Source organism: Melampsora larici-populina (genome assembly GCF_000204055.1).
Source record: "Melampsora larici-populina 98AG31 unplaced genomic scaffold MELLAscaffold_48, whole genome shotgun sequence".
Classification (NCBI taxonomy): domain Eukaryota; kingdom Fungi; phylum Basidiomycota; class Pucciniomycetes; order Pucciniales; family Melampsoraceae; genus Melampsora; species Melampsora laricis-populina.
Genome location: NW_006768812.1, coordinates 527,835 through 555,172, shown reverse-complemented (window position 1 = coordinate 555,172; position 27,338 = coordinate 527,835). Strand labels below are relative to the sequence as shown.

Genomic DNA, 27,338 nt, shown 5'->3' with positions numbered 1-27,338 from the left:
GATAGAAGAGGGTCAGTAAGAAACTTAAGGAGAGAAAGAAGCAACTTAACTCACCTGGTTCAGGAGAGTGTTGATATGGAAATCAACAGCCAAAGAAAAAAAATAGTCACAACAATGGAAATGGACTAATACACCATGGGGTGATTTTGAACTGGCCCCACCTGAAACGAGGAATAGTGGCATCGTGTGGTGGGGCTGTGAAATTATAGGATGTTTTTAGGTGACAGGCGCGCAAGGGAGGCCACATGGACCTCACCCAGGCCGTCACCTAGCCACGACATGAAAAAAGTGAGCACATCTGCATAGTCTGGTTTACCAGCTGATCAGTAGTCAGATCAGGTTTGTCTGAGACCGACCTGTCATCGAGTTCCTCAGCATCCAAAAGAGCTTGGATGATTGGCATCCAAGCTCTTTCAGATGCTGAGGACCTGGATGACAGGTTGGTCAAGTATGGAAATACCGACCTGCCATCCAGATCCTCTGTGAGGCTGGCATCAGCTGCTGAGCTCACGCTGGGTGCTGAGCACCTGTCCATTGTGCAAAATGACTTCAATACTGTACAGTATATTGGTTTTTTATTTTTCCATTGTTTCTCTTAGAAAAAGAAAACTAGGTGAAGAAGGGTTGGGGGAGCTGGATGCATGCAAAAGAAAGCAGATTTGATTATTTCAAAAAAAAGGGAAAAAAGAGCTCACACAAGGCAGAGTAGGAGTAAGAGATAAGAGAGAAGTCAATAGAAAACAACCAAAGAAGACAAAAAAAGTCAAACAAACAAACAAAACATAATAAAAAACTTTGTGTCTTGTGCTTTTTGGATACAACATAACTTATAACAAAATTATAAGATTCTAGTCTACATTTCTTATCTTCCAATTCAAGCCTTTGAAATACCAAAGAAAAACATAAGCAAATTGATCACTTTATTATGTTCCAAAGAAAAAATGAGAAGAAATACAAACCATTGTTTTTCAAGAGCTTCCTTCATATCACAATATCTAGCATAAAGTTCTTCTTCTGATTGTTTTAATTTATCTTTCTTTTCAGCTACTTTTTGTTGAAAGACCATCTTCATTTCCGATTCCATCTTAGATAATTGAGCTTCATGTAAAGATTGTTCCTCTGCCATTTTTGCTGCAGGGATGTGGGTGACCACGCAAGAATGTGGGTTATATTTGTAAGTATGAAGAACAAGATGTTGAGAAAAAAGAATACCGACTTGATTTCTTTGAGCACTGGATGATCTTGAGTAACTCCCGTAGACAAAAGTTTCTGAGATCCATAATTTTCATACAACACATTGAGAGTATGTTCTTTTAACTCTTCCATGTGCGTTTGAATCAGCATCTGCCTCAATTTCAAGAAATCACAATGATCTTTGTTATCAACTTCTACTGTTCCAGAAGGATATTGTTGGCCTCGAAGTTGTCAACTGTCAGCTATTTGAACTTCTGTATCTGATCCCACAATCACAAATGGGATTTTTGCTAAAAAGTACAAATATCACTTATGAGATTGACACACACTTAAGAAAATAGCATAGCCAAAAGTGAGACAAAGTGACAAGACCATTAATTCTTTGTTCTCAGCCAGAGTCTCTTCATCTTCTTTCTCATATTGGGGACCTTCACATATGTGAATGTTGTGGAATGCAATATCCAAGAGAATCTGTTTAGGGTGCAAACATGATATTCAAATTAGTGATGATTGACAAGTATGTAGGAATTAGATCAAGGCGGAAGAAGGTCTGAATACATACCCTCTGTTTGAACGCAAGGATCTCGTCATCGGTCATTGTATCAGATTCGGCAATGACTGGGATCAAGTCAACTTTGGTATGTAGATGTTTCAAACACTCAACATCAACTAGTTTCAATCTTTTTTTCAGTCGGGGTGAAGGTCAAGGTTTGATGAGATCGTGGTGTGTGAAGTTTGAGTTTTGATGAGATTGGTGTGAAGATAGCTGACCTCAAATTTCACCTTCAACAAGTGCAAAACTGGTGGTGGTGCATGTCACTGGTTCATACAATCACCAGTGCCACTGCCTCTTGTAACATCCAGACTCCACCAACTCCCATTACATCACGACTCACCTCTGGAGCCAATCATTGGTCAAAGTCCTCTCTTTGACTTGGATTGGATCCATCAGTCTTTTTTCTCTTTTTTTTAAGTCTTTTCTTTCGTAGTTGAATCAGTTTTTTGTTTTGAAGTGACTCGGTTCATTTCAAGGTTGGAACTTTGATTGCTTGATCTGGGTTCTTCAGGATTTCAATCGTTCATCTCAGAGTTGGATCAATTGTTCATTTGTGAATTTTTCTAATTCTTTCTCTCAAACTCTTTCTTACAACAATATCACTAGTACGACAGTTTTCTTGGTTTCTGCTCATCTCGAAATCAGATTCAATATTCATCTCAACCTAGAATCGATTGTTTGTCTATTGTATCCAGGTCAATCCAAAACCCGATCAATCACTAACAACTATCCTCTTCATCGTGGTCAGCTTGATGTAGAGCTTTGATTCAAATCAAAGAAGACTAGACTCGGATCAATCATTTGTCTCAAAGGATTGATCATTCTTTGCAAGTTTGTTTCTGTCTTGTTCCTCTCAAACCAATTATTGCAACACTATCACTAATATAATAAATACGTTTATGTTAGTATCTGCTTACAATTAGATCCATTGTTTATGTCCAAATACGATGATTGTTCATCTCAAAACCAGATACATCGTTTATCTCAAAGAATCAAGTGTTTATCTCAATTGAATCAGTTTTTTATATCTCCTTTCTCTCATTTGCATCTTTTAAAAGGCTGCCACATCTACCGGCTACACATGAAAGCCAGTGTGACCATCACCCAACATGGCCATGTGATCACAAGGTGATGGCTCACCTGGTCATTAGGTGAGAAGGCTCACCTGGCAAACAGGTGAGCCATCACACACACACATAGGGTAGTTAAGAGCTATCAAGCTGGTCACATTCACCTTATTACAGTCCTCTCTCAGCCTCATGAGGGTTCAATTGGTACTAACACTACAAGAAACATAACATTTTCTGGACAGAAAATTCAATTATTTGTATACAAAAATCTGGAAAGGTCAGAAACAGAGCAAAAAATATAAAAAAAATATGCATCCTGTTCCTTGGTTTGAGATCTCCAATCTGCATATTTTTCCGTATTTTTAGGTTTCATATTGGTGAGTGTACTAACAATAAACCCTCATAATCATCAGATTACCACCTGTAACAGATGCTGGAATTTGGCTGATCAATGCTGAGAGAAAATTTTGATTACTACAAACCCCATAACTTTGTCAATTATGGCTCAAAACACTCGCTTTTGAGTGCATCGGAACGCTGGTATTTGAGTGCATCGGAACGCTGTTATTTGAGTGCATCAGAACGCTGTTATTTGAGTGCATCGGAACGCTGTTATTTGAGTGCATCGGAACGCTGGTATTTGAGTGCATCGGAACGCTGGTATTTGCCTGAAGATAGTTCATGAAGCAAAGATGTGGCGGGTTGTGATCACATGGCCATGTTGGGTAATGGTCACACTGGCTTTCATGTGTAGCCGGTAGATGTGGCATAGTGTGAAGAGCCTAGGATTTATTGGCACAGGCCAATTTCACCTGATCTTCACATGCAGGCCGCCCCGTGGTGTACTCACTACACAAAATGTAATCTTTACCGGGCGGTAAAGAAAACTACTGCCATAGAAAAATCCTGAGGCAACAGGAAGAGAGCTAAAAATCTAAAAAAATATGGACCTTTTTCCTAGATGTTGGGGAGTCATGATGAGTTTTTTTTTGTATTTTACAGACAGATATTGTTCAATGTACTAACAATAAAGGCTGAGAATCATCAAAAACCCACGTGTAACAATACCTGAAATTTGGCCCATGATTTTGAAGACAGGATTTTGAAATCTTCAAACATCTATAACTTTTGCATTTCTGAATCAAATCACTCAAATTTTAGTTCATCAAAAAGGTGGGTCCTTCCTCTACATTTATCATTCAGGCATCACATCTGTAGCCAGTCTGCAAAAGATCCTACAGAGCTATTTATTCAGAACAGTTTGAACATATGTAGAGTGTTTACATGACTAGATATCACCTCACTACCTTTATGAAGTTTAAAGGAGAACGGTTCAGCTTTTGAATGAACCAAAAATCGAGTCATTTGGAGCAGAATTGCAAAAGTTATTGAAGTTTTTAGACCATAAAATATTGTCTTCAAAATCATGGGCCAAATTTCAGGTATTGTTACAGGTGGGTTGTTGATGATCTTTAGCCTTTATTGTTAGTACATTAACCAATATCTGTGTGTAAAATACAAAAAAATACTCATCAGGACGCCCCAACATCTAGGAACAAGGTGCATATTTTTTCAGATTTTTAGCTCTCTTCCTGTTGCATCAGGATTTTTCTATGTCAGCAGTTTTCTTTACCGCCCGGTAAAGATTACATTTTGTGTAGTGACTGTTGTGCAGGAAATCTATCTGCTCTACTCAAAAATGATGATCTCCCTGAGGGTATGAAGCCCTTTTCAACTCTTCTACAAGCACTCTACGAGAGAGATAGACCCCCTCAGAAGCAAGTCACCAACTCCAAGCTACTACCTCTAAATAATACAATATTGGATCTTTTAGTCAAGCGTTTGAATGATCAGCATTTTGACAAATGTACAAACTGTATGTAATTGAGGGGAGTTGACTGTACATCAACTCGACTAGCTAGATCATTAGAAGAACTCTGAACAACAATGCAATCAATTTGTAGTTAGTTTAAATTAATAAACCAACTCATTCACATACTAAATTAATTAGTAATATATCAAATCAATGAATTCAAATTATCAAATTAAATAGGAAAGTTGAAAGGAATCAAATGAAAGTGACAAATCAAAATGAAAGAGAACAAACAGATGAGTAAAGAAAGCATACAAAGTGACATGAGAAAGGAATTTACATGCAAATTGAAATATGTAATAGGGGTTGCAGGAGAGTAAAGTAGTGTGTGAAAGCGTCAATCTTATGTAAATTGGGGGGATAGGAGACTAAATTAGCTAGACAGTGTGATAGTGCGAATAGGGAGATGAAAGGTGTATAAGGAGGGGGTCTGGAGGCGAAATTTGGGGAGTTTTAATTGTCCAATTGTCCAATTTGTCCAAGTGTGTGTGTGGGTGCTTATTGAGTAGTTTTTTTTGTTAGTGTTTTTTACAAGTGTTAAAGTATTCAATTGAAAGTGTCCGGTAAAAGTATTAGGGGTCGTTTGGTAGAGCTTAACTTAAGCGACTTATGTCAAAATTTGACTTTCATAAGTCGAATTTTGAAAGGTCGGTTTGGAACCAAAATTTTATGACTTTTCAAAGCTACTTATGGGACCCATAAGTAGCTTATATTGCAACTTAAAATAAAGAGCTCAACAGCTCCTTATTTTCCCATAAGCTACTTAATCGACCCAAAATCTCCATCTCATTTTTTTTTCTCAAATCGGACAAGTCCCATTTTTAGTGACCCCCTGTCCTCCCTTCAACTCGCACTGTCGTCATTCTTAAAAAGAACCCTCGATCACACTTTTTTTCAAATCTACAAGTCCCGTCTTCCATACCCTCCCTCCTAACTTCGAGTCATATCAACCCTGATCAACTCGGACTTCAAACAACCCTCACTACCTCACTACATCCATCATCTTCACTACGCTATGGGTTGATCCAAGACCACCAACAAGACCACCGACGAACCCAAATCAAACGCGCAATGGACTACAGTCTGTAGTCTGGCTCTGATCAACTGCCTTCAAGAACAGGTGCATCTTGGTCATCAAGCCGATAACGGTTTCAAGCCAGTTGCTTGGAATGCAGCCATCGATTGATTGAAACTTCAATTTCCACCCGGTTTCACCCTTTCTCAACTAAAAAACCATTGGACTGTGGTAAGTGTTTCATTCTATACTCTTTCAAATCCTACTTTATATTCAGCTTACATTTTGACTTTTGCACCAATATAGATCACCACCCACTTTAAGTCCGTTCGCAAAATCAGGGGAGCTTCTGGTGGTGGTTGGAACGACGCAGAGCAAAAAATTGTAGCAAGTCCTGCCTTCTGGGAAGATTGGCATAAAGTAATCTACATTTTGTTCACGTTTGTTTGATCATACTGACCTTACTTGACATTAACTTTGTTTTTAGACGCATAAGACCGCCCGTACTTACAAAAACAAGACGTTCCCCCTTTACAACGCTCTTGAAGAACTCATTGGTCATATACCAGCCAGTGGAGCTCGTTGTACCAGAACTAATACGTCAGAGCAACGCAATTTATTGACCTCATGCCCAGAGGATGTTTCTCATCTTGACAATCATCTCGACAATGACGATAAAGAAAACAGTAAGACCATTTTCTTTCTCTTTCTCTATCTTAGAAAACACAATTCTTACTTTTCTGTAGTTGCCACGCCTCCACCTGAGGATGACTTCGATAGTATTGTCAAATCAAATATCCCTTCTGAACCTCGTTTCAAGGAGATATTGGATGATATAAACCAGCCATCTACTCAACAAACCACCTCAAGCACTCATGTCGATAGTTCAAACAAGCGCAAGAATCCTTTTACTGCCAGTGGACCTACAATCAGCTCCGTTGACACTCAAGAAAAGAAGATCATCAAGACCACCCCTAGACAGCCTATCAACTTAGCTTCAGCAATCACACTCATGAGTTCAAATCAAGAAAAACAAATTGAAGCTGAAAAGAAATATGCTGAAGAGAAAAAGGAACGACACGAGTCTTGATTGGAAACCTACTGTGACGCTGTGGACAAACAAATCCAATCTCGTCTTCAGGCTGCAGCTTTGGCCAACAAAAAGTTTCCCAATCGCAAGCCAGCCATGGAATTTTTCTTGGCCAAGAAACATGAGATGTTTCCTGACATAGGCATCCGGGTCAAAGCTGCTGATATTTTAAGAGATGAAGATGCAGCTTCTTTCTTTAGAAACCTTGATGAAGACGAGCGCTGGGTATGGTTGAAGCAACAATTGAACGAAAAATCAGAGTGAACACTCTTCATGTAAGCATTCATTTCACTAATCTGTGTTATCAAGTCTATCATCTTATTCATCTTAAACTATTTTCTATGATCCCCTATCTTCTTCTTTCTACTACTTTAGGTATTGGTTCTACTTCTAGTACTACTAATTTGATTTATTATCATGCTGGTTATATTCAAGATACAACTGCTGCGATTGGTTCTTTGGTTCTTTCTTTAACTCATGAGAACAATTGATCATCAATGACAAAAATAGGTACTCTCAATTGAGCAATTACAATAAGAAAACTATGTATTTTTTTGTTTTTGTCATCTATCTCAACAAATGTAACATGTTACTATGATTTTTTTACTTAGAAAGCCAACATTTGATGTATGCTTTTCATGATTAATACAAATATGTTGCTATTCTGTTACCTTATCAATGAAATGACGAGTAATCCAGATTTGATTTTCAATACTAGCATATCTTGAAGCATAATTGAGATATAAAAGGTTTCCTATTGACTGTAGGTCAATAGGCTTGTTTACCATCACTACACCCTCGATCCATTTCAATTCCTTCACCAAGATGCCCAAATCACCAACCAAGTGTCAAATTCGGGAAGAAGCAGCCAAGGCTTTGCGAGATCTGTATGTCTTTACTTGTTTTCCTTTTTATTAGTATTGGTATCTTTTCTTTTTTCTTACACTTTGACCTTCTTAGTGCTGACAAACAAGCAAAGTGTGCTCCAACTGAAGGGCTTAGCCCAATACCAGGACGGGATGGAAGCCCTTCTTAGTTCCGCAAGTGAGCTCTTTTCCTTTTGTCTGATTCAAATTATCAATTGATTGACTGATTGCTTGCTGGTTACATTAATCAAATAACCCCTTTTAGAGATGGTCATCACTGGGAAGACGTTCAATATGGCAGTCAACGCCAATATCGCAATACCGAGGTAATCCACGTGGATCCTAGCGCAGGTGGCCGTTGCAAGTTCCGTTGTTCATTACGTGAACAAGATCCTGAGATCGAATTTGTTTTTTGTAAGTTTCTTTCCTCTCGACATGTTTCAATAGAGCTGATTGTTTGGTTCTGTTTGATTGGACTTGGCTTTTGTCAACTTTAGCAACAGCCCCCAAAACTCTCTCTAGCAATCTTCCTGCTTTGGATGAAGTCGCTGGCAATGGCAACATGAAGAATCCAGCCGTGGCTGGTCCAGCTAGTGAGTTTTGTGTATTTCTTTGTTCTATCAAGCTCTACTCGTATAAGCCAAGCTGATACTTGTCTGCAACAGATCAGAGTACGTCAGCTACCAGTTCAATTGGCACCAGTTCACTAGCGGAACGCTTTGAGCATTACCTTGAGTTTTGCTTAATCAATAAAGATGACAAGCAAACTCGAGATTTACTCAAGCATTTAGATATAATCAGGTACGACATGTTCTTCTATCCACAACTCAGTGTGGAGGAAATGCGTAGGCATGGGTTCTCATTTGGTGCTTGCCTTCGCCTGCATGGAAGCGCACCATTATATCGAGATGAGCAAAAAGAAAAAGGCCTTGCCTAATCAAAAACTTAAAAAAAGTACTCTGTCAAACTGTAAAATCATGTATTTTATCATTGTAGTTCAAGTACTCTACAATATTGTTTTAATATATTATTATCGCTGTTACAATTTGTAATTAATGTAATGGATTTTGTGATCAAGCTCTTATCCATGTCGGCCTTGAGTAATATAATCATCCCACATACGCTGTGGAAAGAAATTTCTCTCAGGCCTTACTGGGGACCTTTTATAGCTTATTTTTAGTTTTTATTATTACTTGGGGACACTCTCAGCTCAGCACAACTTTACCAAAAGTCGCTTTTTTGGGGGTTTTTTCTATTACAATAACTTCAGCCACAACTAGGCATAGCAACAACTAGAACAAGGGTCTAACAACAATTAGGATAGGACTAAAGCAGCTAGACTAAAACAAAGAAACACACGGTGGGCTGAGCCCTTTAGCACCAGAAATCAATTGATTGGGTTGGTTCAAACTAAAAAAGGGTCAGATGAAAATAAAAGGAGAAAAAGGAGTCAGCAGGGTAGGAGCTACAGAAGACAGAAAGAAGAAAGGACTTACCTACATTGGTCAAAATCGAAAATCGAAATCGATTTTGAAGTCAATGGATGGAGAGGGTTGTGAAGGCTGAGGAGGCTAGAAAGGGTTAGAAGGGGTTAGAAGCTGAAGAAGTTGAAATGAAAGAGTGGACTTACCTGAATCGGTCCAAATCGAGAAATCGGTTTCGATTTGGAGAGCAAGGCAATGGAGAGTGAACGGTAGTGGTGAGACAGTGGTGATGGTGGAAAGGGATTGGAAGTTCCCTGCATTGGTCCACGTCGTTTCGCATCGGAACGATCTAAAACCAAGTAAAATCAAATAAATGACAAGAGAAAGAAAAAAAAAAGAGTAAAACAATTAAGAAAAGAAACAGCAATTCAATTCAAAACCCGAAGAGGTTAGAAGTTAGATATGATAAAAGCAAAAGCAGGACTTACAGTTAGGTTTAGATAGGTTGTAGAGGGAGCGAGTACTGGGTATAAAGGGGGTTTCTCTTGGTTTTTGTGTGAGGGGGTGATAGTTATCGTATCGTATTGTATCGAGTGTGTGTGAGAGTTTTTTTTTTTTCTTTTTTTGATTGTCATCGAGTTCTTTCGATTCTGAAGGAATCGACGGTTTGAGCATTGCTAGAGTTTTTTTTCGCTCAAAGCCTAAGAAAAGAGGAGCGATAGAAAAAAAAAAGAAAGAAAAGTGTGCTGTGTTAGTTCTTCCATTTAATCGCATCGGTAGAAAAAAACTAGAGGTAGATCAAAAACAAGAGAGAGAGGAAAGGGTCTTACCTTTTTTTATTTCGAATATAAGGGTTGCTGTTGTTAGAGGTGTTATCGGTGAATTCAAAACCCTTATAATTGGGATTTTTGAATTTAGGATTATTATTTTATTTTTTTATTATTTTCAATATCTTACTTAGCTATCCTAGGGTTTTTGACTTAGGGTATTAAGGTGAATTACGCTGTTACAAGTGTAATTCCCTGGGTTTTAAGGCTGTTAGGGTGTGTAGGGTATTGACAGGGTCTGTAGAAGTTGGAGAATAAGGTTTTGGAGGAAAATCAAGGTTTAATTATTTTTTTACTTGCTGCGGGAAAGTTTTTTGAGAACTGCATTGGGGAACGTAGTAAAAAACAGCTTGTTTACATCTGTTTTCGAACCGTAGGACCTTTACGGGGATTCTTAAAGCTGAACTAAAGCTTGTGCATTGGATAATCAAGGTTGGAAGCTTATTTTGGTGGTAGAAAGGTTGGCGAGGAGTGTCTCACTGTATTTTGAGGGCAGCTTAACGGCGCTTTGGTTACCGCTCTTGGAGGTTTATCCTACTTGGGTTGTTTCTTCCCCTCGAGGCTCTGCCTACGCTCCACAGCATAGGAGTTCTACAACGCTCAGCCAAAATAATTCGATCGTGATTGGCATTTTCTCTGTCTGCTACAGTAGCCACCTCGAAGTGTTCGAAATCACGATTAGCAAGGTTTTGATCACGGGCCTGTTGATCTTGATCAAATTCATCAAAGAAGTTATCCTCGCCTCCTTGTAGAATTATGTTTTGAAGTACACACAGTGCTACAACGAGATCGGCCTGTTGTTCATTTGGATACTTTCTCATGAAGCGGGTACAAGGGAATCACATTTTTGTAACCCCGAAAGTCCTTTCAATACAACCTTGAAGCGCAGAATGCCGCTTGTTAAAGAGCTCTTGAGCATTCACAGGCCCACGATTTCCTTCTGCCCATTCCTTAACGTGATATCAAACGCCTCTGAAAGGCGCAAGAAAGCCAGGCTCATTAGCATAGCCGGCGTCAACTAAATAGTATCTTCCTACACATAAAAGAAGTCAGTACCGAATGAAAGGAATTGAATATACCACTATCTTGCTCACCGACTGGTATTACAAAGGCTCCATCTTGCCTGGCCACTTCAAGAACACAAGCATCACTACTTCCTCCTTCAAATCCCGCCATGATAAAGTTGAATGACATATTGAAGTTGCATCCGGCGAGTACGTTTTGACTCACAAAGCCCTTGCGATTTCGATAAGGTGCTTGATCCTTCTCTGGTACACTCGCTGGAATGTGAGTGCCATCTATTGCACCAATACAGCCATCAAACCATGGACTGAATCGAGTGCTTGAACTAATTTGGACAGGTCTCGGGGATTCCGGCCCAGGCTGTCCGATAAATTCATCTTTCAAATCTACTAATGATGATACCACTTTATTATAGTATCTAGAAATACTCTCTCCTGAGTGTTGAAATCGCTCAGCAGCCGGTACAGTTGACCCGGTGTTTCCAACAATATAAAGAAACATCATCATCTGTTCTACAGCTGTAGTATGTATTGTATCTTGCAAATAAGGCCGGAGTGCAGTTATGAGTCGAAGAAACGTTTGCTCGATCCATGCGGCACACATCACAAAATCTGACTGGACTTCCGGCCACGATTTCTTGCTTGTACATATAGCCGCGTAAAGCAGATGTTTGACAAGGGACTTTGGGTTGCTGTGCTAGTTCAGCACGGTCTTGAGCAGCTGCTAACAAGAGATTGATTACTTCTTGATCATGGTCTACACCGTTGCTTTCCTCGGAGGAAGATGATTTGAGAAGAAGGCAATCTAACTCCCTGGAAGACGCAGAGGAGTCGGACATTCAGTTTATGCTGATGTACAAGTGGGTTGGTCTAAACAGGTTGTGAACCGTTGTTGTGATCAGCAAGGGTTGATCAACAAAGTTGATGTGTTCAATTGTGAACGGTCAACAAGGGTCAATTGCTTTTGGCTACCAAACAGCTTATGGCTTTTTGGTACTTTTAAGTTGACTTTTATCAAAAAGTCCGATAAAAGTCAACTTACAGCAAAATTTGACTTTCCGGGGCCGGAAATTTGGTACCTTTTATAAGGTACAAAATTTCGTAAGCTCTACCAAAGGAGCCCTCAGACTTGTAAAAGTGTTAGTTCTTAGTTTTAAAGTCTGAACAAAGAAAGAGTCTGTGTTAACTATCTAGGAAAGATAGTAATTGAATAGTAGTATCTGTGTGTGTCTCAAGTTTTAGTGTAGTTTTTTTTTGTGGAATTTTTTTGGAAAATAAACTTCAATCATCTCAACTCTATCTGTAGAAGTTTAATCAACTTCTATCCTCATCACCATCATCAGTCTTTTAATTTTTTATTAGTCTACTTTCATGATCTTAGTGTGGGAAATTTTTTGAAAGTGTTTGTTGTGTGTAGCAAGAAGGTTTGTTTTAGAATTGCACTCCTCTGCTCTGAACTTAGAGATTTCTAAAGGTTGAGGGCAGCTTAACTGCAAATCTGCTGTACTTCCTCCCTCTACGGTTGTACTTTGTCCCCTCTCCGGCTCAGCCTACGCTACACTGTGTAGGAGTTCTACAACGTAGTGTTTATGGTAGTAGTTATGAGAAGGATCTGAGATGGTTGCTTTGTCCAATTTTCAAGACAGTTGCTGTATTTGTCACGTCATATTAGCATGGGAGAAAGTACTGGGATGGCATGCTAACAGGCCTGAGCAACAATAAGGGTATTTTTCCTGGCAATTCAAAATTCATGGTATTTATATATTCTGTTGGTGGTAGTATTACGGAGGGTGAGGGCTTTGTCAGCCGGTTTGCTGCACATGGTATAACTTGTGTTTTTAGACCTGAATTGTCACATGAGGAATTGTTAGTCCGCGAATAGTCTTTCTTTCTTTCACTTCATTCAATATCTAACTTCGGATGCTTTGCATCAATGGTTAGGATCTATGACTTAGTCATTGACCGGGTATATAAATGCTATCAGGTATGTGGGTTCACTGTGGATCAGTGTGTCTTGCTTAGTGGTTGATATTTTTTTTTGTCTGTTCATCATGTGGGGTATATTAATTCTATATTACAATGTCATCTTTGTATTTTGTCTAGCAGATTGTGGTCATCTCTTAGTGTTTGAGTGAATAATCATCTTTTCACCTTTGTGGTGCTGCCATGGGGTTTGTTAAGTACAGCTTTGATAAAAGATTGATTCGTACCTAGGTGTGGATTTTTTGGATTTTTTGGATTTTTCATCAGTGTAGGGCCATCAGTCTGTTTGTTGAGACTTCATCAAAGTAGTTGTGATTTGTCAGCATGCAGTCCTTTATCTCTGCTTGACATAGTATCCGCTTTCAATCTTCATTGAATTGGGCAAATACATCATGAGTTTTAGGTAAAAGTGACTTTGATAACTTCAGCTTTATTCATGTGTCCATATATGAAAAGTTTTGATTATTAAATTGCTATATTGTATGTATTATAATTTTGGTTCCACACGCTCTTTCTTCCTACGTGTATAACTTGAGGATAACTATGTTTTGAGTATATGTGGGTGCATTTTATGCATTTGGTTGGATGTTGTCAAGTGGTGAAAAGCGGCACCCGCCGCTAAACTGCTAGTCATTTCTAAAATTTGAGAGGGAATGGCTTCACTTAGAAAGAGTTGTGTGATGAACTTTTTATTTTTGTTTTCTTCATCACAGATATGTTGAAGAATGTATTTGGGTAGAAAGATTGGGCTTTGATGTGGATGAGACATGATTTGATCAAAACATATTCTAAGAGAGAGAAAGCCATGGATCAAGTGAAAGCAACTTCACCTAAAGAATCTGAAAAGGTAAAGAATCAGCTGGTGTACATATATATTTACGGGATTGTAATTCAAGTGGAAGATAATCCCCACCTCTGATCCAAAGCCATGGAGATTTACATTCTCTAATTGCCAAATGATTGATTTCAGATCTGATCATGTCCCAAACGCACTGCAATCTTCCAAAGCCAGGTCTTTCATAGAATCCCTTTTGATTAAAAGGTTAAATGAAAGACATCCCCAATCAGCCCTAATCTCTATATATGTCTAGAAAGAGTCAAAGAACCAGACTCACAAGCCCACAAACAAACCAAGTAAGTCAAATATTCTTATTGTTTAGTACATCAAGACTGATGGTTGTAGCTTTGGTTGGAATGCTTTTGCGTAAAACAGGTATTCAAGGGTGGCGGCAATTCTGTGATGGTGCTGGCTTTTGAAATCTGAAGCCACAAATTAAATCAAAAATCCTACCAAAAAGAGCAAACCTTGGAAAGATTCTGTCCAAGGTTTTGAATCTGATGATACCTTGGACTTGTCAATCCAAGGCATCTATGTTTTCTGTGCAGCCGTTCACGTTGATTTCCTCTCAACAACATTATCAACTGACGAGAAATTTGAGAAAAACTTAGAGTAAATTTCATGATGAAGAATGACTAATATCAACAATTTCAAAATAACTCTTAAGTAGATACAAGATTGTCATTTTTCTGAGTGATTGACATTTACGTTTAATGTTGATGAAATAATTTTCTACCTTTGTTTTGAAAAAGCTTTTTAACTCTTCTTCATCCATGTTACCTTTTAACTTTGTAATTCCATTGATTTGTGAAACACTTGACTTTGAAACTTGACATGATGATCCAAATCAAGTGATTACCACATCATTTGGGATGATACGTTGGCCCGTGGAATCATGAGTGGTGGATTCTGCGGGTTGGTGTCTGACATTGGTGGCCCAGACCATCTCCACAATACCATCACATGCTTCAAAACATACTTGAACATTTTGATCAGGAAACCAAAAGTAACCATCCTTCACATCACTGCCAACATATTTACCTCGGATCACAAAATCCGAGGTATCCTCGGATGCAAAACCTCGGACAGAAGCTTCCCAAGGTTTTGATCCAAGGTTATTTCCAGGGCAAAAACCTCAGACAAGGTCTGTCCGAGGATTTGCCTCCAATGATGCCTTGGATTTCTCAACCCGAGGCATCTATGCTGGCAGTGCATATCCATGTGGTGATTTCTTACCACATCAATAAAGCTTTCCTGTCAAGTGTCTCATCAAGCTAAATATTCCAGAAGAATACCCAGTTGCATTGCAATCATTGTGGACCGTGTTGTTCCATTCATCGCGAGTCATGATGAAGTTGGCTCTAAATGCATTTCCATTGGGTGAGTTTAAGAACAATTTAGAAGCCCATGAAAAATTACCGTATCTAGCACACAGCTGAGCATTGGATTGAAAGGCACCAAGAGCAAGAGAAGAGAATTGTCCAGCTAGAAAGTGCTGGATATAAGGGAGATTATTTTGACGTCTGAGATCTTTTTCCATAAGTAGCACTGAACAAGCTGTCACTTGATTGATGTGATACAGTCCTGAGATCCCACAAAATCAAAGATGAAATAATTGATAAGGTTAATACAAATCACTTACCTCCAGCACCTCCTTTAAGATACCCGGGTTGCATTCCAATTGCAAACATATCACCTCTTCTGTTTTTCCTGACTCTGATCGGTGGTCCATTCTTTCTAATTTTATTTCATGTGGTTCCATGTTGATACATAGTCAACATTGATTGCTTGAATTGCTTGAAGAGTCTTGAACTAGCCTCAGTCTGAACACGTGTTCCATCATCTTCAATATATTGTTGTTCATTGAAATGAATCACAGAAATCATCTTCATTCCTGATGTATCAAGTATGACAACAGTTCCATATTTCAACTCAATTAAATTGTTTTCACCATGATCTCCTTGGTGAAAAAAGGCTGTGTCAGGAGGCAGACTAAACCTCTCTTTGATTTTCTCTTTGTACTCTGCTTGGGCTTTGAATTGGTTAGATAATATTGATTCATTCGGAGTCTCAATGATTTTTGGAGTGTGAAGAATTATGTTTGCTTTCTTCTCAGTACTCTTCAGTAACAAACAATCTTGATGATCCTGTTTGCGTTTTATCTCAGTCAATTTGGAACAATGTTTTTGTTGTTTCTTAGCCATCTCAAATGTTTCTAAAACTAGTAATAAGAAACTTGTCAGTCACAGTGTCCCAAAATACTCAAGGCAAACAAGAGAAATCCCAAAATTTCCAGATAGTTTGGCTCCCCACACACTACCAGGTATCTGTTGATATCTGATATATCATAACTGCTGCGTGCAGCAAAGACCACAGTTATGATAAACAAATAAAGTAGGTTTGAACCTAGACTGCACAAAGAGCACAACTATCTTGGAAAATATGGACAAGAGGCCATGTTGAAAACACTGAAAGATACATTCATTGATTTCAAAAGAAGTATTGACCAAGTCACGTAGCCCTAGGGTACACCCACAACAAATGTTGTGAGCTTGAGGGCATGCGAGACTTGATACTTCCCATGTAAGCAAAGAATATACCTCCCAGTGTCTTAAACACTTCTGGGTGATCGGATTCAAAGAAGATAGTCATCAAAATTAATCAATGAAAACTTACAACTATAGTTCTTCCGGTAATCAATTGAATTGATCTAATTAAATTTAAGGTATGGTAGGGTACAGTAAATGATAATTTGAAATCAAATGGAATAAGAAGGAGTAGTCAGTTAAAATAATTCTTAATGACAAAAAAAATTGATATTGAGATTAATCAAATGCTTATGATGATAGTCCTTTGGATAATTAATCTAATCAATCAATGTGAATTGAAGATATTGCAATGTGATATTGTGTTGTATCAGGTAAAGTAGATTAAAAGTTGATATCAATGGATGAATGGAAGTTAAATGGAATAAAAGAGATGAGTTAGTTAAAACCATTCTTGATGAATTTGATTCAAAGAAGATAGAAAGTAAAATTAATTGAACTTACTTTGATTGTATCTTAGTCAAGTACACTGGAAGTCAAGATTGGTCAAAGCAAAATCACGTAAAGGATCTCAGAAGTCGTATTTGATTGAAGTAAAGAAGATTATAAAAATGTAAATCAGGCGGCCTGCGCCAATACTAGATGACGGCAAACATTGTAACAATTGTATAAGTCACTGACCAACCAATGGTATATGCCATTTGGCAATTTGACAAGAGAGCTAGAAGGTTTAGTCAGGCTCAGCACGTGCCTGAGGCTGTGTGAAATTTGAATTCTATTGTACATAATGCTACATGCTGCTTGCTGTTACTTGCTCCAACTCCATTGATTCCTATCAATTCATCACTTAAAAAACACATAGTTATGGGAGATCACTTGAGGAATTAGTTGATTGTTGATCAAATCAACTTGAAAGTGTCTTGTGGTCACAGAATACTCACCTATATCAGCGGAGTACTCTTTTGTTGGTGGTCTGTAAAGTTTTATCAAATGGATGAACTTAAAATTTGATGTGCAAGATTTGAAATACTTGTATGTAAAAAGATCACTTCCAGGCAACAAGGTTATGCAAAAACAAATTTTTTCCGCCTTTTAAATGTCTTTTGACCATGCTTGCGGGAGATATCAAGACTATGTGAGCCGTATTTTTACAAATTTCAGAACTTTTGTTCATTACAAACTGTATGCATCAAATCTCCAGACGTTTGAAGGAACTGATCTAAAACTAAATGTATCAAGCTAAATTTTCTTTTGAGACAGGAATGATGAGATTTAAAAGGGGGGTTGGATTGACCTTCAGTGAAAGTTTTTGTTTGGGACAAAGGTCTTTGTACCAGTCTTCACAAAAAAATCTATTGGCAAGCCTTCTGGAGGTTGAATCTGACTTTTGCGCCCACTTTCAGATTGCATGTGAGGTCTGCTTGGACGTCCCCCACCCCGGCTTGGGGATGAGCAGGGGGTCTTGGGAACACTATCATCAAGTTAAGATCTGTATGAGTCAAGCATCTTGAAAACATACTCTAATCTAGGGCTCCGCCAATTGAGCTTCAGAATGTGACACAGAGGTGCTTTAATGGAGTTTGGGGTATTGGCTGAGCAGTCTTCATCATTGGTCTTGACATCACTGCATGCTACATCAATGATATCCAAAAGTTTCCATAAGGCTTTGTTTTTGTTTTCAATTACAACTTGGTCTCGTAACTTTTTCAGCTATTATAATATGAATAGTTAGTTCTCTGACAATTTACTTGAATTCACAGGACAAAAACACAAGAACAACTCACATATCTCAATCTTGATGTCCTTCCTATTGTGTTGATTTGTGACTTGAGGCGTTCTGCATCCCAGCTTTGCTTTTGGTATCTAGACTTGAAAAAAGATTGACATGAATATGTGATGATTTGTGATGATACAGAGTTCAAAGACAGATTACCGTTTGCTAATGATTGGATATGTGCTTGAACTGCTTTCTTGATCATTGCCATGCCATTACTTTCAAGAGAAACTCCAGTATAATCTCTGCACTTGACTAGTTCGACAAAAATTCATCACGCTATGTCCCAAAGAAACTTGTTGTCCTGTGAAGATGGTGAAGTGGAAAAATTTGGCCAAAGGTCAAGACACCGACTTCTCTCATCATCTGCCATATTATCAAAAGTTGCTGGGGTGTTGCATCTCTATGTCCAGGCCCATTCTTGTACGGAAAGCAGGGATCTGATGTTTGCTCCACCTCAGGTAAGTTGAGATTGTGCCTGCATGTGTCAGCACCATAGGTCCAAAACTCTTTCTCAGAATCATCTGCTGGGCTGGGAAGAGCATTCTCAGGCTGTTGCTGCCCTAGCAGTGTATTGATGTGAAATTGACTCCGGCGCCAGGAGAAAGTAGTCTCAAAAGAGGAGAATGACATTGATGAAGTGTTTTTCAAGGCAAAATCAGATGGAAATATAACTCACTGAAACTGCACCACCACAGGTGTTGATTTTCTTCGATGTAGCATCCATTTCTGCTCTCCCCCCATCAGCCCCTTCACTACCGAGTGCTTTTTTAACAATTTCGGAAAGGAGATTGAAATCATTGCTCATCTTGTCCATTCTTTTGTCTCTTTTAATGAATCTACTTTTCATTTGAACTAAGTGCATTCACGAAATACAAACAGTCATTATCATATATATCCTTTATATCAGTAGTCATGACAAGTGAAATACTTACAAATTGACGCCATAACCCATTCATGTGATCCTATCTCACTGGTTCTTCCAAGAACATCTTCTGAAGGATCTGCGTGCTGAGAAGAAGGAAATGGGATATACTTTGATGATGAAATATTTTCAGGGGTCCTTTTGTTGGATTGCTTTGGGGAGGTAATGTTCTCAGGTATATGTTTTTTTTGTTTGTCTTCACATCTGATGTTTGATGTTTGGATTGAGGTGCTTCCTTGTTGCTTGTATCTTCATCATTATTGGAAGGCATGAATTCACCTTCAGAAGGACATTGAGCTTTAGATTTCCCTTTCCCTTTGTCGACAACAGAAGCAGATAAATTAGTAGGTTGGGGACAAGGGTACAAAAAGCGCTTATGTTCAAGGCTCGGAAGTAGTGCCGTTGATGATGATTGCTGAGGTATTGATGTTGATTGCTGATGCAGAATTTGGGTCACTGGTGCTTCTATATGACAGAGGTTTGAGGGAGATCAGACAAAGTCCAATCACAACAGAAAAAGAGAAGCAGACACACCTGTTGGTACGTATTTCGAGGGTATTTCTTGTTGATTGACTTCAAAGGTGAATTTGCCGTGGTTTAAGCAAATGGTTACTAGGTAGTGATTCTTTCATCATCAGAATGGGGTGATGTAGATGTGATAACCTCAAAAATAATGTAAAAAACTTTGAACAGTTCTTTTCTTGTTTTCTAGTCTAGTCCTCTTTGATTTGACATGCTTGTGCAGCAACTCAAGTTTCCAGCTACGTTGAGTTTTGGCACCAACTCAAATACCACGATCTTCCAGGGAGGATATCATTTTTTTCCCCAAGTCTTGACTGTTTTCTAGAAGTTGAAAGAATGTGCGTAAGTCTAGGGTGAACCCTGTTAAGAAAGTAATCATACATTCTATATACATACAGCTTCTGAATCCTATGAGTGTTTGCGTTTCTTCAAGGAACAATCAGTGTTTAAAACCTGGTGAACACTTCGGCTTTGCGGTACCCAGCCAATGGCATTCGCTTCAGACTTTTTTGCCATTTTGAGAGAAGAAATTCTGTATGATAATATTTGATAGAGTTTGGACCATCTGGTTTTGACTTTGGAGCTGAGATAAAAAAGTGAAGGATTCTGTGACCAGCAGCAGAGACTTGTAACAATAATTATCTTGATTATAATCACAATGCGGGAGTGATAATCTAAGATAGATGGGCAAGTGTGAAGATCAGATGATGTTGGTGAGGGCAAATAATCTTCCACCAAATTACACTATGAGATATATGGGTTGTTTGAAGTCACCATACAATCAACTGTTTGTTATCAAAGCACAAATACTTCACAGAACAATTGGTTCATTTCCATGACCACAAATCTTTGACCCTATTAATTTGTACAACATGTTTCCATAGAATAACATATATTAAGTGAGGCAGGAAAGACTGAAAAACAATGATGGGCAGAGCACAAAGTCTTTCAACTTCACCCTTAAAGCTGGTGACAAGGCAAATCTAATATCACGGGCATGTGTCATCAAAAATCACCTATTGAAGTTATGTTCAAGGAGCTTCATAGTTATGTACAAAAATCTTCCTTTCTACAATCATTGTTACAAAGAAAGGTAAAAAAAATTGGAGTGACTTATTTACACACATGGGATTTGACTTTTTTTAGTCAAGGTTGAGGGCTATATGGGCACAGGCATTTTCTGATGATACTCATCAATGTTGCCACACATATCCCTCAATCTTCACCAATACCCAATTGATTTTTGTATGATGTTTATTGGAATCCGTTGATACATAACTAAAACAAAGGATGGAGATTAAGAGAGCGAATGAATTTCTTCTTGGTATATGTACATAATCACTATGAATGAGATCTAATTGGACAAGTTTGATTCAAGCTAACGCACACCTCATAATAAAGATTCCTATCATAATAACATGCTTATACATGATGTGGCTAAATTCAAAAATCACTCAAACTTCAACTGTTCAAACTCCGGAGCATGTAATCATAATGATAGATCATACTTCAAATTGGAATAAGGCTGCATAATTTTTAAGTAAACCTGTATTCCAGGAGGATGTTGAAGCATTCAAATATTACAGATACTTCCTGCCCATTGAAGAGGTTGTCTTTTCCCACTTCTTCATGTGGACAAAAAAACCTGGGCAAAGAAAATCACAAGTGCTGGGTTTATCTGCCCAACATAGTTTTCTTTGCCACTGGGTGAAAACAAACTTTTGTGTAGCATCAAGGGATACTACAAATGTGAAATTACAGTCATCTGTAAATCACACCATTGATTATTCACCTTCAGTCTATCAATAAAATTTCATTTGACTTGGATCTGGTTTCATTCAAGTAGATCACAAACAAACCATTAGTCAAACACATCTAGCTTATTGTTATCAATTAAATCAAATCCAAGCGAGTTCAAGGCATCCAAAAATCTCAATTGACCCACTGATTGAACACCACCAGCTCACTGGTATCAATATGTTGGATTGCAAGCCATTTTGGTCAGTTAACAGAATCTCTGAGCGTAAATGAGGGACCTGAGTTCAAGTATCTTTTGAAGCCCGCTGGGTATATGCCCACAACCACTGAATTCAGATCTTGTGGTTGTTATGCCTGCCCCAAATCCTTGATCATATCATAGCTTTGTTGGTATTGCTCTACACGGTACTCACACTTGTGAAGCGGCGGACAATATTAGAATTATGGACTTTGATGAATTTCTATGAGGAAAACAATATCAATCCCATCAAGGGTCTTGGAATGGAACAAACTAGTCATATGGATACACCTTTTGCATTGTTTGTCCAAAGCAGAACTTCTGACACTGTATTTATAAGAATGTTTCACTGCAAAAATGACGCCATGGTGGAAAATGATTGCACTCATGCAAAAAGGATTGACCCAAAATTAAGTTCAAAACTGAGGGCCCTCTTTTGATTCAACATGCTTGAAGAACTATCTGTACCAGGAGTTGCTTCAAGCATGTTGACCAGCATCAATTTGGTAAGCACTTTTTGATAGTTTCCCTGGTTTCGGAACACTCACAGAAGTTGGCAAGATGTGGAATGATCACAAGAGTTTGGGAAGATCCCTATAAGTGGTAGTTTTTCACGGGCATTGATGCCGTTGTTGTGGATGCCCACGAGGGAAAACTATGGGGGACGAGAGTCGCGGTCGAGGACCACCTCTAAACCCTTGTGCACTATGCGTTGTGCGCTATGCAACGGCACTACATGTGCACTACCCGCTGTGCTGTATTCCCAGACACATCTGGAATTATAGCTAACAACAGAATCAATTGATCAACCTCCTAAGGATTCCCACCAACAATCTCTCTAGAGACGCATTACAAGATAAGCCGATAAGGCCTGGTGGGCAAATCAGATACAAGCTTGATTGCTTTGCCGTTTGATGGCTCTTTGACGAACAATTGATTGATCACTCAACTGCCAGGGTCGTATTAGCCTGGTTTGAAGTTGAAGGTTCAATTGAATCACTGATTCAATTTTCTTAAAGGCTTGACTTGTTGCTTGCAGAACCCTTTTAACTCCTTTTGTGGTCGGTCCAGCAACAGATTGCAGCAAGGTCTCATCAGGAGTTTCATTGCCACTTACTTCGCACTTTAGGAGGTTTTTTTTGTATATAATGTGTTGCAAAGTGCTCATCTATCTGCCATTCATCCAATCTTGTGTCCTCCAACACTTCATCAAAGATATCTTGTGTTTCTCTGTTGTGTGATTGTCTTCTTCATTGGTCTCTCTGAATCTACATACAATGCAACCTCACAACAAAGATCAAACCAGCTCTGATGGCGAATTTGAGAAAAATCACAATCATCCGGCATATCTTCAAGAGATTGAAGAAGAGACCATTCGCCAATGTGTTGCGGCTGGGATGCAAAGAACAGAGATCTGCTCTCACCTTGAAGGCATGGGTATCACTACATCACGAACCACTCTGACTCGTTGTCTTAGGAAGTATGGTCTTAGTACTGCCTATAGTAAATTTTCACCGCAAGATAAATCAGTAGTTCAAGCACATTTAGCCAGATTTAACAAACTAGGCTATCAGAGGAAGGACACCATTACTCAAATTACGGGCAATACAGGGATTTCAATCAACATGTATGATCTGCATACAATATCTGAAGAATTATCCATCAGTTGGCAAGAAGTTGATATTCAACAAGGGCTTGTGGTTCTGGAATATCTCATTGAACAAATGCAATTCATAGTGGCCGGTTCTCATTGTGACACTGGTTGGTTACCGGCGCATGCAGAATGCCTTGGCTGTCATACATAACATCCGAGTCAACAGAGATACTGTTAGATCTTTGCTCCATCAAATTGATCCTGAAGGGTTGGATTGCAGAGGCAACGATTTCATGTTGATGGTCCAAATCATGTCTGGTCTACTGGGGGTCATGACAAGCTCAAACCTTTTGGAATTACAGTCTATGGATTCATTGATGCATGGTCTCGCAAGGTCTTGGGTTTGTATGTTGGTGTCAACAATAATGATCCGCGACAAATTGATTATCACTATCTTGATATTGTCGAAAAGTTTGGAGGTATCTCCCAAAAGACTTGCACCAATCATGGAACTGAGACCATCAAGATGGCAGGATTACAGATGTCATTTGCTCAAATATATGGTGGCTTAACTCCTGAGGAAGCTGAAGCTACTCATCTATATACAACTTCTCAACGCAACCAGAAGATTGAAAGTCTTTGGTCACTGGTACACAAAGCAATTGGTATCAATATTCATGATGAGATAGAGGACGGTGTAAAGAGGGGAATTTATGATGAGTGTGAGCCCTGCAGAAGTGAGTCAGTCAATCTTACTTTTCATTTTCTTTGATACTTATGTGCAACCTGCTCTTTGAGGATGCTTTTTCTGCATCTTTGGATCCCCATTGTGCAGAAACTCCTGGATGAGTACACTGAAAATGAGAACACCTCACGCACCCAAAAAAATCAAAATGCAGGTCTTCCAACTGGTGTTATTCTTAATGTCATTTACTCATCACCTGAGGAATACAATGCCACAGAAGGCCTAATTCCTGTACCAAAAGAAACCATACAGGCTCTTGGACAAAGACATTTCCCTGATGCAGAAATTCTGTTTTATGTTTCTTCAAAGCGCTTTGAACAACAAGTTGACAGTGCTCTTTGATGCTTGGTTATCAAACGCGCAAGTATCACATTTAAAACTGTCAGGATTTTTTTTCAACCAATATTAGAGGCTTTAAAATTGGTAGATGTTGATGTTAATGAAGCTCGATTGGTATCCAGACATCAAGAGGAATTGATTCCTGACATTGACAATGAGGTCAAACAAAGATTGGGGCCAATTATTGTAGGGCATCAACCAGATGTGTAGTTTCAAGGCAACATTCAATCAGCTTATAGATTATGATTTTTTTCCAACAGTTTTATTTGTATCCGTTGTTCTGTTTCTATAGCAACAGATCTTATGAAATACATACAATAGATATCATGATGAAAAGGCTGATTGCACATCAACTAGCACCAATTGTAATTGTTGTTGAATTTCACACATTTCAATCAGTCTTTTTGACAACATTCAAATTTTATGTAATCATCTGGTCTGCAATCTCAGATGAATTACATGGATAGTGGAACCAATTTTTTTTCCTTTTTGAACAAATATCAGTGCAACAGAGAAAAGGATTTTCATAACAAAGTCAATAGATAGCAAGTCTTAAAAGCAACAAATCAAGCAGTATCATGCTCAGCCTCTGACTGCGCAGAAATGCTTTTTGGGTGGGTGGGTTCATGTGTTTCAAAGATGGGATCAATGGGCACATCTATGGCACTATCAGCCTCATCCTCAGGAATCGGATACTCAAAGTGAGCTGATTGCAGCTTCAGAACTTTTCAGAATTCTCCACAGCGATGCCCCAATTGCATCCTGATGTTCATTTTTTGTAGACCACTGGAACCTGAGAAAGTGCATGTCAGAAATATATACTATCATTCCAATTGGATCAATACAAAACTAACCTTTGATCCATCATACGCATGCCAGTCAAGCGTCCATTGAATGTCTTGATATTGCAAACAAGTGCTTGCCCTTTGAAGTAATTATACATGTAATGTACAAACGCGTGCAGAGCATCAGATAATAATGACCATGGCGCTTGCTGGATAAAATCAATGGGGGTGCAGATTACTTCCTATGGAATATCAAGGTGCTCTTCAATTTGATACCATTTGTTGTCCTTTACCATGCCCATATTAAAAACAGCCTACGATAAATGCATGATCAGGATCAAATTTTGGAAATTTCTTGATTAGAAAGACAGACCTGTAAAGAGTTCAAGATATTCTTCTGAGCAATCGTGACATCGTATTGCACAAACATGGCCAGCTTGAATTGTTCAAGCAAGCATGAGGTCTGATGGTACACCCGATTATTTCCTTCGCAACCACTGAACAACAGGCTCCATCAATAAGCAAAGTTGCCTGACATGTGCGGTGCCTTTTGCCTTTACCAATTAATTCATTGTGCTTGACTTCTGCTAAAAACTTCCACTGACCAAAGACAAGAGGTGCAAGGGTCGCTTCCTGAATAGACTGAGTGTTGCTTTTGACAAGGGCTGTGAGTATGGCGTTATCCCAACAGATTGCATTCCTCGATTCTCTTATATTGCTGTCAATACCTGGCAAGATACCTTCAAAGGACCAAATCCAAGAAGGGGCGAACAAAGCAATCTGATGTCCTATATCAGAAAGCAAAGGTGTCAGTTTTCATTTGTAACTCATGACAATCAAGTGGCTTAACCTATTCCGAGCTGTATTTGTAGAGCATCACTCCATGAGATCGTTGTAATGGTCTGATTTTTGCCAGCAGGATGACCATCAGGCAGGGGAGTTGCGACTTCTTGAGAGAAAGGTGTATTTGCAATGTCATATTGCTCTTGGGCAGCCACAACAACAGAGTTGGATACTTTAAGAGGGTCGAATCCTTGGCCAGAAAGCTGATGTATCCTTTGGACAGCCAGAGAAACACTCCTTGATATGGTACCAGACCAATTTGAATTCCTGATAATTGGGCTATTCAAAAATTGTTTTCCAGTGGTGTGTTGATTGAACCTTTCACAAAATTGTTGGTTGATGTATTTTTGATGATAGTGGAGAATTCTGAAGACGTTTTTAGGATCTGGATATGCAAGACTAAAATACATTCAATTAGTACAAAGTAAAGTGCAAGTCAACTAACGTAAATATATGACTGCCCATTATCCTCAGCTGCAAAATTGCTGTCAGAGATGGAGCTTGATGTATTGATGGAAGCCACAGAGGTTGCAGCTGCAAAGAATAGAGACAGCCGCCAGACCTCTGATGTTACGCTGGTTTTTGTGGTGTTTGGTTGGAGATATGATTTCTTGCTTCAGATGTTCTCCAGAAAGCTCTCCAGCACCAATACCAAGAGAGTAAAATAAAGGGTCAAAGGGTGGAAGAGCAGGTTGATTGATGTCAAGCTCCTCATTCCTTGGAAATATCTCAACCAATTTTTCTTGGAAGTGTTTGGTAGCAGCTTGCATGATTTTGAAATCCCAGTCTTGATGCAAAAAATCAATATCATGCATATAATCTGGGATAGGATGTGGCTTTTGCCCATTGTAAGCATTATAGTTGAGCCTTACTGCAATCTGTTTCGTAACTGGTGCTGGTCCAGCTGAATTCTGCAAAATCTGGTGGTGGTGGCGTCCAATCGCAGTTGATTGTGGTGTGTTGCGAGCATTTTTCTCCCAAATTTGATCCAGACAAATCCTTTTGGAGGTTGCTTCTCCGTGCAGGTACGCTTGATCTTGTTCTGATCCGACTAAGGCACTTTGGGATTGCGGTGGATTATCTGCTGGTTGTTTCTCCTGTCGGACAGCAGGAGCTGGCGTGATAGAGTGACGAGATAGAGAGGTACTAGCGTTCATAGAAGCAGGTTGGCTTATAGGAAGTTGAGGAGTTTGAAATTTTGAGCGGATTGCCAAAATTCTTGCTGGGTCAACGTCGTCGACAAGAAACGGTTGGCTGGCTGGCCGCGAATTGACTTCATTAATCTGGCAAAAATTGGATTGCGGCATTTGCTGGAAATTGGACATAATATGATGAGGTTGTTCACTTTTTCTCCTACATCCCCCACACATAGTACCAGCTTTTGAACCCGACTTGATCTCACAGCCATCCTTACAGTACTTCAGGGGAGGCAAAGCACTGGGATTATCAGTTGATGCAAGCTTGTTGTTGTAGAGGCAGGCTTCACATGTCGGGTGTTTTGTTTGATCCAT

At 39.0% G+C, this 27,338-nt stretch overlaps 5 protein-coding genes across 5 annotated transcripts; 2 read left to right on the top strand and 3 right to left on the bottom strand.

Moving 5' to 3' along the window:
* Positions 1 to 848: 848 nt before the first annotated feature.
* Positions 849 to 1,792, bottom strand: MELLADRAFT_92061 (uncharacterized protein; the record flags this gene model as incomplete). Its single annotated transcript, XM_007415074.1, has 5 exons — positions 849 to 918; positions 960 to 1,117; positions 1,213 to 1,415; positions 1,524 to 1,665; positions 1,757 to 1,792. 5 exons carry the CDS (start codon positions 1,790 to 1,792, stop codon positions 849 to 851), a joined length of 609 nt encoding a protein of 202 aa, XP_007415136.1.
* A 215-nt stretch (positions 1,793 to 2,007) lies between these two features.
* On the top strand, positions 2,008 to 2,638 carry MELLADRAFT_92060 (uncharacterized protein; the record flags this gene model as incomplete). Its single annotated transcript, XM_007415106.1, has 4 exons — positions 2,008 to 2,108; positions 2,285 to 2,303; positions 2,357 to 2,445; positions 2,563 to 2,638. 4 exons carry the CDS (start codon positions 2,008 to 2,010, stop codon positions 2,636 to 2,638), a joined length of 285 nt encoding a protein of 94 aa, XP_007415168.1.
* Positions 2,639 to 2,684: 46 nt separating this feature from the next.
* MELLADRAFT_92059 (uncharacterized protein) lies at positions 2,685 to 2,905 on the top strand (the record flags this gene model as incomplete). The annotated part of the gene is made up of 2 exons (XM_007415107.1): positions 2,685 to 2,746; positions 2,809 to 2,905. The coding sequence occupies 2 exons, from the start codon at positions 2,685 to 2,687 to the stop codon at positions 2,903 to 2,905; spliced, it is 159 nt and encodes a 52-aa protein (XP_007415169.1).
* Positions 2,906 to 17,600: 14,695 nt separating this feature from the next.
* On the bottom strand, positions 17,601 to 18,895 carry MELLADRAFT_66989 (uncharacterized protein; the record flags this gene model as incomplete). The annotated part of the gene is made up of 4 exons (XM_007415073.1): positions 17,601 to 17,775; positions 17,824 to 18,014; positions 18,089 to 18,328; positions 18,758 to 18,895. 4 exons carry the CDS (start codon positions 18,893 to 18,895, stop codon positions 17,601 to 17,603), a joined length of 744 nt encoding a protein of 247 aa, XP_007415135.1.
* Positions 18,896 to 24,765: 5,870 nt separating this feature from the next.
* On the bottom strand, positions 24,766 to 27,338 carry MELLADRAFT_66988 (uncharacterized protein; the record flags this gene model as incomplete). The annotated part of the gene is made up of 8 exons (XM_007415072.1): positions 24,766 to 24,915; positions 25,054 to 25,123; positions 25,261 to 25,298; positions 25,358 to 25,470; positions 25,545 to 25,772; positions 25,835 to 26,226; positions 26,286 to 26,361; positions 26,390 to 27,338. The coding sequence occupies 8 exons, from the start codon at positions 27,336 to 27,338 to the stop codon at positions 24,766 to 24,768; spliced, it is 2,016 nt and encodes a 671-aa protein (XP_007415134.1).